The sequence below is a fragment of the Trichosurus vulpecula genome, chromosome 5 (genome assembly GCF_011100635.1).
Source record: "Trichosurus vulpecula isolate mTriVul1 chromosome 5, mTriVul1.pri, whole genome shotgun sequence".
Classification (NCBI taxonomy): Eukaryota; Metazoa; Chordata; class Mammalia; order Diprotodontia; family Phalangeridae; genus Trichosurus; species Trichosurus vulpecula.
Window position 1 is genome coordinate 264,505,726 of NC_050577.1, and position 11,180 is coordinate 264,516,905.

General features: G+C 41.0%; 1 protein-coding gene across 1 annotated transcript; it reads right to left on the reverse strand.

Annotated features, from left to right (window-relative positions):
* Nucleotides 1–251: 251 nt before the first annotated feature.
* TSFM (Ts translation elongation factor, mitochondrial) lies at nt 252–10,749 on the reverse strand. Its single transcript, XM_036762067.1, has 6 exons — nt 10,641–10,749; nt 10,101–10,244; nt 7,905–8,033; nt 6,109–6,231; nt 5,390–5,477; nt 252–838 (listed from the first exon to the last, which is right to left on the reverse strand). The coding sequence occupies exons 1-6, from the start codon at nt 10,695–10,697 to the stop codon at nt 432–434; spliced, it is 948 nt and encodes a 315-aa protein (XP_036617962.1). The 5' UTR covers nt 10,698–10,749; the 3' UTR covers nt 252–431.
* Between the last annotated feature and the right edge of the window lie 431 nt (nt 10,750–11,180).

Here is an 11,180-nt window from a genome sequence, read left to right on the forward strand (position 1 = left end):
CTTATTTATTTAAATTTGCTTGGGGCCGTTTATTAGAGCTAAGTGCAGAATTAAAAGATACACAGGCCATGATTTCAATGAATATACGAAACAAGCAACTCCAAATCAAAAGGTTTCACACATTCCCACGTTCCCAATAAAGCTATTTGCTTTTTAATGGGCTCAGTCAGGAGCTGTCACTGACATAGCGAGTCAGATTCATGACATAAAAAGCTAAACCCACAACTTTACAAACAAGGAAGAAGGCAAGATTCTATAACGAAGAAAGCATCTTTATTTGGAGCTGCTGCATTGAACTACCTTTTCAGTTTTACCATAAACCCAGAGAGAAACAGCTCACATGTATTACTGAAACAGTGATCAAACCAATTCCCTCAGGACACAGAGTGGCTCAGTTAATAATTGTCTGAGGTCCAGAATGTCCATGGAATCTATTCTGTTTTTGCTGCCTCAAAATCTTCTCCACATTCAAACCTCAAAAAGTCTACCACAGACACGCCCTGGGGCTTTACATACTGTCCCAATGTGATGCTAGGATCCAGCAAATAGGGCTGAGCAAGCATCTTTGTTTCCTCTTCTCCACCAGGCTCATCTTCCATTGAGCCTACAGACAGAGGTGCCATTCCCACGACGTGCTGACCAAGTCGTCGGCCAAGGTCTTCAAGATTCAGTTTCTCTTCAGATGTCTGGCAGATGACCAATGCGCCATATTTCCCAAGCACCATGTTACTGAGAGAGGGACTGTGCATTGCTCCATGTACATAGGAACCAATGTAGAATCCATCTGGTACAGTCACCCATGCAGCTCGCTTAAGAGTCAAGTTTTCTCCCAGTCTGCCTGCAGAAAAACAAAACTTAAGCAAAGTTATCACAATCATCATGTACCCAGAAATGGTCTCTGCATGTTTTGCGCAGATGGCCATCCATGCCTGGAATGTGCTCCCCTTACTTCCGTCTAGCAGAATCCCTAGTCTTCTTCAAAGCCTGGCTCAGGTGCCACCTCTGAAGCAAAAGCCTTTTCTAAAATTACCACCCTCCCCTACACTAATGGAGCTCTTTCCCTCTTGAAATCACCTTTAGTGTAATGTTACATCATTAAGAAAAAGAGACAATGAGGTCGGGCACCTTTCACAACTAGGTGAAGTGTTCACCAAAAAACAGAGGACTGATCAAAGGAGATGATACGGGCAACTTTCATATAAAACTGAAAAGATTTTATGCAAAATCAATATGGTGAGAATTAGAAGGAAAGTGGTTGGCTGGGGCAAAATCTTTGCAACAAATTTCTCTGATAAAGGTCTGATATCTAAATTAATACTAATAACAATGAAGGTAAGTCAGTCAAAAGAAAGTAATAGTTCTCAAAACAAGAAATATAAGCAATCAACAACCATATCTAAAGATAAAAAGATTACAACAATTCAGTGGATCATCTCACCTCCATCGAATTAGTGAAAACGACAAAAAAGCAAAGACAACTGTCAATGGAGCTACACAACAGGCACATGACAGTGTTGGTAGACCTGGCATTGGTCATACCATTCTGGCAAAGCAATATGGAACTAAACTATGACTTCTGACCCAGATATATCATTACTACACATGTACTTCAAAGAGGGCAAAGAGAGGGAAAGAACACATATCTACAAAAACATTTATAGAAGCATTTCTGTGGTTGCAGAGAGCTGGAAACAAGGTGGAAGTCCATTAATTGGGGAGTGCCTGAACAAATGACTATATAACCAAATATTCATACCAGCATCCTCTGCAACAGCAAAGACCTGAAAACCAAGAGGGTGTACGACATTTGTGAATAGCTGAAAAATCTAGGCTATATGAAGGTAATGGGGAAATGTTGTGGAGTTAAAAATGTTAAATATGAGGAATTCAGAGAATCATGGAAAGATATGAATGTAATGGAATACTGTGCATCATCAGAAATGCCAAAAGGGGCAGATTTAGAGAAACCTGAAAAAGACTTACATAAACTAATGCTCAATGAAATAAACAGAGCAGAAGAATAATTTATACAATGATTATGACCACGAAGGAAAAAAACTTGGAAACACTAAGAGCCCTGATTCATGCAATCCCCAATAACAACTCCAGATGACTAAGGATGCTAGTTTTCCACATCTTAGCAGAGGCAATGGACCAGGGGTGCTGAATGAGACATAACATTTTCAGATATGCCCAATGTGGGAATTTTTCTTGCTTGTCTATACTTATTTCTTATAAGGGAGGGATTTCATGGAGAAAAGAGAAGAGGAGGTGGGGGGGTGGTAATAGTAATGCAAAAAAAAAAGATTTATCAATTAAGCATTTTTAAAATATGTGGAACAGAGCAGTAGCAAGAACAAAAAAGATGTGGGTCAGCGTACTATGTTAAATATAACAGATACTTTAAAAAAAAAACTATATAATTAAGAGTCAGTTTCATACAGTTTTCCTGTACCTCTTTTTACATGGATATGTTCACGTTGACACTGGTCAAGTCTGCATAAAAAAAAAAATCTGAAAACCTTGTTCAAATAACACCACTGAGAGGAGGTCTTTCCTGCTTCTACACTGCCCCCCCCATTAGTGCTTTTTCCTTCTTGAAATAACTTGTGATGGTCACCCCATTTAAAGAGAAAAAATGAGATAAGATACTTTCAAAATTATGGTTAGAGGAAGAATTCTTAATTAGACAAAAAATTATCATAAAAGACAATAACCAATTTTGACTACATAAAATTTAAAAGCTTCTGAACAAACAAAATTAATGACAAATGAATTGGAAGAGAAACAATGGAATGGGGAAAATATATACATAAAATATTACCTAAGCGTCACAACCAAAATATATAGGAAGTGACACAAATACATAATACCAAGGGCAAATCCCTAATACAGACGTTGACAAACTCCAGCCCAAAGGCAAAATCTAGCCCATCCTATTTCTGTACAGCTAGCTAGCCAAGGATAGTTTTTGTATTTTTAAAACAAAGTTGTACTGTATTATGTATTTGTATTGTATTTTAAAATGTTCTTGGCTCTCTGGCTTGGGGGGGGGGCGGGGCACTGATTTGGCCTGCAGGCCACAGTTTGGTGACTCCTGCCCTCTCTACTAAGATTAAGTGGCCAAAAGATGGAAACAGCTTGCACAAGAATTACAAACTATAGGTGAACATATTATAAAATATGCTCCAAATCACTAACAGTAAAAGAAAAGCAAATGAAAATAACTCACACCATACGAATTGAGGAAAATAACAAAAGAGGGGAGTCTGTGGGTGTAATACAGGTACACTGATCTGCTGGTAGAGTTACGAAGTGATCTAAATATTCTGGATATCAATTTGAAAGAAACTATATAAGAAAAATAACTAAATTGCTCTTACCCTTTGAGACAGTGAGCACAATATTAGATATAGATCACAACCAAAAGGTCTAATAATTGTTAAATAAATGACTACATAAAAATATTATATGTAACCAAAAAAATAACCAAATATTCACACCGGCACTCTACAGTGGCAAAGATCTGGAAACCAAGAGGGTGCACATTTGTGAATAGCTGAAAAATCTAGGCTATATGAAGGTAATGGGGAAATGTTTTGGGCAGTTAAAAATGTTAAATATGAGGAATTCAGAGAATAATAGATCTGAATGAACAGACACAGAGCAAAGGAAACAGAACCAAAAGAACAAACATACAACCAAGTAAATTAAAAAAAAATCACTAAAAGGACATCAAATTCTGAATAACTAAAAAACTAATGAAGGGCCTAAAGAACAGATAATGATCTGAAGTAACAGTTTTGAAATGACCATGACAAAATAACAAAAAGCATTAATGAACGATTTGAAAAAAATTTTAGATGGAAGTTTATAATCCTATACATACTTTGTGTTTATTTATATGCCCCCCAGTAAAACACAAGCGCCTGGAAAGCAAGAACAATTTCCTTTTGGTCTTCGCTTTTCTAGCACAGTCAGTGCTTTGTTCAGAGTAGGAGCTTAATAAATATTAATTGAATGGATATGCCACAAAAAAACCTGGCAAGACTTACATGAACTGTTGCAGTGTGAGGGAGCAAAGCCAGGAGGATACTGTACACAGCAACAGCAATATTTTAAGAATGATCAATTGTGAAAGACTTAGCTATTCTGATCAATACAATGATCCAAGACAATTCCAAAGGATTAATGATGAAACTGCTGTCTATCTCCAGAGAGAGAACTGATGAACTGCGAATGAGCATGACACAGGTTTTTTTCCACTTTATTTTTCTTGACTTTTCTTTTGGCAACATGGCTAATATGGAAATATATTTTACATGACTTCATATGTATATTAGCTACCATACTGCTTGTCTCCTCAATGGGCAGGGGAGGGTTTGGAGGGAGAGAGAATTTAGAACTCAAAATTTTCAAAAATACATGTCAAAAACAAATAATTTTTTAAAAATTATGAACAGATATGCCACTTCAGATAGACAGAATCTCAAAGTGATATAATAGGGCACAACAAAAATCCCAAACTTCATTTTACTGAACAGTTTAAATATATATTCTTACATAAAATTTTTTTTTTCCCAGAGTTATTCACAAGCAGCAAACATTACCCGGAGTTTCCCTTTTTATCAATACTACCCTCTAAAAAAGAAACAAGAGTCAAACAGGCAGGGGAGAAGGGGACAGAACAGCAAAGAGATGTAAATAATTAGCTCTGATTTACTCAAGGGAACACAAACATACATAAATACACACCCCAGAGAGTTATATCTTAAGGGTATAAAAAAGAATTGTCCAGAAATGAAAACTAATTTCGAAAACAATTCAAGAAATCTATTTAATAGTTACAGTAATTCTCCAGAAAAAAAGACAAGGCTAAAACACCCACATTCTTCCAGAATTACTTAACAAAACCCCCTACACTTCTGCCTAACCTGGTTCTGATGACTCACTAATAGTCTGCAGACAGTGAGATGATCTGGTAAAAAGGACTCTTCTCATTGTCAGGAACAGAGGAGCAGCTGGTTTCCAGCATTCCACAACCACCCTCCCCATTCCCCTACTCCCCAAAAGGGGAATGCAAGATAAATCAAAATTCCCCTCACCACCACAGCAATCCACATTGGGCAAGCTCACTAGAAAGTTTCCCACAACTTCCTAACTGATCATTCTTGCCTTGAAAAGAAATATGATGTCCAAACGACTAGAGAGCTAAATGCCTATGGATTCACACACGTAGAAGCCTGAGTATCTTATAATCCTACTCCCATTACTATGATTTTGGTGTTCTGAGAAATTGTAAGATTTTTTAAAAATAAGCCTGCCTAGTGGGAGCCACTTCTTAATTCCTATTCTTAGTCTCAGTCTAGGGTCTACTGCCAGTACTCACCAATAAATAATGTCAACTGGTCCTTGAGAGAGTCTTCTCGATTAGGTCCTGCTCTAAGTTGAGCAAGCTCAGCTGTCTCTAGAAAACCCTGAATACACACAGAAAGGAAAGCAAAGATCAATTTGCAAAACACCAAGCTTACCTTAACAACACTAATCACTTCCAAATAAAGCAACTCAAGCTTTTTAAGCATAAATTTATGCTAATACCATTTTTTCTGTTATACTGGTAATATTCCATATTTATAACATTTTTACATACATCCTATTCTACCACCAATGTCAGTCCCTTTGGAATATGAACTCCTCCTCTCAGGAAGAATTCTAGGCAATTTCAGAGTATGAAAGAACCTCAAAAATCATTCAAGTCAATCCCATCATTTTATAAAAGTAAACTTGTGCCAAGCAAGGCAGCATAGGCCATACCTGACTCTTGGTTCATATCCTTTTCCCTATTCTATATAGCCTTAAGAAATGCCACCATTCTCTACATAAAGTAAATGTTTCCAGATTTCATTAAATTACATTTTATTCCCTATGTCTCTGTTCGTGAGACAGTCTGAGGGACAAAAAAAAAAATGGTGTGGATAATTGTTTTGTCAGCTGGACTACATTAAGAACATACTAAAATTGTGTCTTTTCTAATCTGACCATCTAGTAATGTCTTTCGTCATTTTAGAATAGTCTGTGTGCTCTGCCTGACTCTAGACCCAAACTCACCTTCCTGTAGGTGGAGAGCTGTTCCCTCAGACTCTGACAGTACAGCATGGTTCCAAGAGCCACTTGCTGAACCAGTTGTTGAAATTTTAAATTTCTCGAAACGAAATCTGTCTCACAGTTCACCTGGGGGCGAAAATTCATGATGTAAACAATGGTTTAGTGGCAAACTCATAAAAAGGAGAAGGGTTTATTTACTACAAACCAAAGTAAGGCTAGGCTGTATTTTCAACATCACTGCATCTTTTCAAACTGCCATTATTAACTTTGCCAGCAGAAGATCAGAAACATAAGTGCCTCTTGCCATGATGGGTTAGGCAACATAAGCCAGTTGAGAAGGTTTTTTCAGAACATTGCCAGCGATGCCTTAACTGTGAGTTTATTACCAACCTGGACCTTCTCCCCTCAACTGTATTTCCTGTCCTTTGATCCAGACCAATGAAATTATTTGTCCTCTCCTTTTTCTTTTTTCTGGTCCTTTATCCACAATGACACCTAAACTACTTCCATGTCTATTACCTCTCTCCATTGGCTAATCTACAAAATTTCTAACCTCTTCAGGAAACCCTATAAGACTAGACAAAAAAGACTGATATCTACCTTGAATGAACGGCACCTATTATGTACATGAAAACCACTAAAGTCCTAGTCAGAATGTGGCATAGAAGTAACACTGAGATCTTAAAGGCTATGCCAGTGGGAGAAAAGGTCCTACCAAGATGGAAAGATTTCAAGTCCAGGACAGTGATGTCTGTTATGTATGTGTCTGTTGTCCAAGGACCAAACTAACTAAATTTAGACCGGACTGGCTGAAGGGCAGTGAGTTTATTAGGTAAAACATCTCTCAAACACAATTTGCCAAGTTAAAGAGAAGCTGTGACTAGCATCAGGAGAAGTACAGGGTGTCCCTAAAGTCTGGACACATAGGAAAATTGACAGCAATGGGGAGTTATTGCATCAAGTTCATGAGAATCTTGCAAAGCGCATCAACCTTTGCATCAAAAATGATGGAAATCACATTGAAGATGTTATTTACTAATATTCCAATTAAATAAAATGTGGTTGAAAATTTCATTCATTTCATTTCTTGGAAATATGCATTTTTGCCTATGTGTCCAAACTTTAGGAACACTCCGTACAGCGACAATGATGAAAGTGAAGGTGTGGAACGCTGAAGTTATGGCAAAGAGCTACCCTTAATATCAGGAATAGAAAGATGAAGTTAATCAAGTGTCTCCACTCAAGGAACTTACACCCTAGGCAAGAGGAAACGAAGGCTAGGAATAGAAACTAGACCTATGAATTCACCGGCATGTGGAACTCCCGAGTGAGAAATTCCCTCTACCTAATAAGCGGGGCAACACCTTCTCTGAAATTTATTATGTCAATGAACTTGCCCAAGGTCACAAAGCTGGTCTGAGTCAGAAATGGGACCTGAATTCCAGTCTTCCTGGCTCTGAGACTAGCTCTCTATTACACAATACTGCCTCTCTGAGGTGAAGAGACAAACACAAATTAGAATAAAAGTGCATGGGAGAGGTGCAAAATAGAATGAGAGACACAAGCAGATGAGTCTCTCATCTTCAATACTCCTTTGTGTATTTTTACATAAAACTAGCTCTCACTGAGACCGTGTCTACTGATTACTTTTGACTGCACTACCTGCTTAGTTTCACTGCGTATCAGACAGCTCTTCCAGAGTTTATCACTTTTTCCATCCAAAATATCTGGTACAAGTACAGTCAAATATTTGAGGACCAACAGCCATTCCTGGAAACTGGTGCATGTGAGGGGCTCACCTCCACCATTACAGCTGAATTCCCTTCCCGTAATAATCCAATCAGCCCTTCCTTAGTTCTTCTTCCCTGAAGTTTAGTAGCTTTGCTCCATCCTTCCTTCTGGGCCTGCTTATGGAGCCACGCTTCTGCCTGCAGAAGGAGGAAAAAAACCAAACAAAACCCAGCAAGTCAAACACAGAATTCTGGAACTGCAAGATTCTAAATGTTTTCCTGGCTTCAATTTCTCTCTGCTTCCTCTGAGCCCCAAATTATTTAATAAAATGCCAATCTGGAGAGTAAGGAAAAGAACAAGTCTTTCTACAATGGGTTCCTGAGACAAGGGGGCTTCACCTCTTGCTTCCAAATAGCTGAGTGCAGTTATAACTCTGTAACAGTGAAGGCAAAATGTTCTGAATAATAGTAACTGACAGTTATTATGTAGTACCTTCCTGCACAACCTGCTTTACAGATTTACTTTGAGAAAAGCATGTATTTGGCCAATAGAGAAATATGGTTTGCATAACTTCATGTGTATAAGTGATATGATGGCCTTTTTTTTCAGCTCCCAGTAATTTATTGGTATTATCTATATTGGTACTAATTACACTGGTATTATTATCGGTAATTACAGGTGTTATTTAGCTTTTTCACAAACCACACAGGATTTAAGGAAAGTTTGAATAGCAAAGTACTCCAACCTCCTTAATTTCCATTTCTTCTTCTTATTGTTGAGTTGTGTTTGACTCTTTCTGAACTTGTTTGGGGTTTTATTGGCAAAGATACTGCAGTGGTTTGCCATTTCCTTCTCCAGATCATTTTTACAGATGAAGAAACTGAGGCATGGATTTGAACTCAGGAAGATGAGTCTTTCTGACTTCAGACCTGGTACTCTATCCACTGGGCCTCCTAGCTGCCTATTTCTAGGGAAGGACCTTTCACCTTCCTCCAGATGGGGTGATGGGACCTGTACCCCCTTTGTGATGCCTGTTTTCACAAGCGGGCCAGATTGAATCTGAGCCTATAATGCCCTTTTCAATGGGTGGGGGAGGGACTAGACGGAGGGAATTTAGAGATCAGAAAAAGGTGTTTCACACACACACACACACACACACAAAGTATGTATTGTGATCATTTTACAGATGAAAAAACAGGCTCAGGGAAGTTAAGTGCAGCTGCACATCAAGACATATACATTAAGAGTATGTGGGTTCAAGTTCAAGCTTCCTCCCACTACATCCCAAAAAAATTCACCACTTAAGAGGAACAAGGGTGTCTTTCTCTAAGGAAATGTGGAACTACCAACAGTCCTGAACTCAATTCTCCCCAAGCTAAGGCAGCACAGGTTTTGCCTCTTGTAGTGGCTAGAGTGCTAGATTTGGAGTCAGGAAGACCCATTTAAATCCTTCCCTTCATCCTTACTGTGTGAACCAGACAAGCCACATCCTTAGTTTCTTCCCCTGTAAAAATGCAGGTCCTACCTCTCAGGATTGTTGTAAGGTTCAAATGAAGTAATGTGTATAAAACCCTTTGCACATCTGAGAATGCTATATACACCTTAGCTGTTGCTGTTTTTATCGTGGCTGTTTCCCTTATGTGAACTCCAGCACAGTGCCCAGAACACAGCAGGTGCTTAATAAACGTTGACTGACTGAACGAATGAGGGCATAATTCAATGACACTTTTGCTGTAAAACATAACCATTTGTTAAATTATCAGCTTAGATACTGATTAAACACAGTTATGGTGGAAAAAAAGGGAACAAAGATTCTGAACCTACAGTTCTTAAACTTTCAAAATTTTGACAAAATACAACTGGTTTCCTTTATAATCTTAACGCATTTTATTTCAGGCATTTAAAAACCTTCATCTGAGAAGGGGTCCACTGGCTTAACCACTCATTCATTCAATGAACATTTATCAAGCTATGTGCCAGGCACTGTACTAAGCGACGCGAGCACAAAAGGAGGCAAAAGCCAGTCCCTGCCCTCGAGGGGCTTACAATCCAATAAATTCACCGGGCAGCCAAAGGGGTCAAAACAGGTTAAGAACCTCTTCTCTGGAATTGATTGGCCTGAGTTCGGATCCAGACCGGCTTCTTCCTATCTCTGTGACCTGGAAAAAAATCAACTAAGTGTGCATTAAGCGGAGGTCAGTTAAATTCAAGTAACGGGCCCTCAGTTTCCCTCCCCGTCCGAGGGGGAGCGGGCGGCCCCTCACCTGGGCCAGGTCGCCGCCACAAGTTTCCAGCGCTTTCTTGCAGTTGGTGAAGGAGTAGCCGGTCTTCTGCCGCAGCTTCTTCAGGTGCTCCTTGCTGGACGCAGCCCCGACTCCCGCGTGGAGGGGGCGGGACCCCAGAGGCACCTGGCGGGGACAGGCGCGAGGTGAGGAAGGGGGGCAGGTGGAGGAGGACGAGAACAGCTTGGGGGGAAGCAGCGGGGGTGGGGGGGTAGGGAGAAGCTGAAGTTGAGGAGTGGGCAGGGAGGCTAGCGCGGGGGAGGGGTGGCAGGTGGTGAGAACAGCCGGGGGGAGGCTGAAGGTGAGGAAGGGGCGGGGGGGGGGGGGGCGAGGAGACGCTGCAGGTGAGGAGGGGGCGGGGAGAGCAGCCTGGGGCGGGGGCAGCCCCGAAGAGAGAGGAGGCTGGAGATGAGGAGGGGACCGAAAGGACGCAGCCTGGGGGACAGAGGGGACGTGCGGAGGAGAGAGCTTGGGCGCCCGGGCGCCAGGGAGTACTCGAGCTCTGCCACTACATCCCCTTACCGGCCGGCTCCAGGACGCCAAAGGCTGAAAAAGGCGCAGCGACCGAAAGAACGACATGATTTTTTTACGACCCGGGAAGCAGCAAGTCACCTTCCCCAGAGCGCACGCGCGAAGACCCGGGGAAGAGGAGGCGGGGAAGACGAGGAATCTACGGAGCGGCGGCTGGGACAAACTCACAGAGCCGGCCCTAAACTAGCGATAGCTGAGGGCAGCGCCACCTGCCGGCCACAGGTTCTCCGGCTCATTGGGCCTTCAAGGGGAATGGAATTGGCCACAGCTGGAAAGAGGATGCGTCATGTCATCAAGACAACTCTACAGCAATGACCAGCTGCGGTCGGTCGCCAAGGCTACCCCAGGTGAAGGGGTGGGGCATGCTGGGGCAAGGAATAATAGTAACTCGCATTTACACAACACTTAAAACGCTTGGCTCACAGCACCCCCCAGTTGGTTAGGTGGAACAGTGACCCCCTTTTTATAGATGAGTAAGCCCAGGTTTAGAGAGGTGCCTTTTTACCTGACAGATCCAGACCCTAAGCTCCT

Excerpts from the sequence above, each read along its gene's own strand:
- TSFM (XM_036762067.1), bottom strand. The coding sequence starts at position 10,697 with ATGTCGTTCTTTCGGTCGCTGCGCCTTTTTCAGCCTTTGGCGTCCTGG. Across the intron at positions 10,245-10,640 it reads TGGCGTCCTGGAGCCGGCCG|GTGCCTCTGGGGTCCCGCCC; the intron begins GTAAGGGGATGT and ends TGTCCCCGCCAG. Across the intron at positions 839-5,389 it reads CCAGTTGACATTATTTATTG|GCAGACTGGGAGAAAACTTG; the intron begins GTGAGTACTGGC and ends GTTTTTCTGCAG.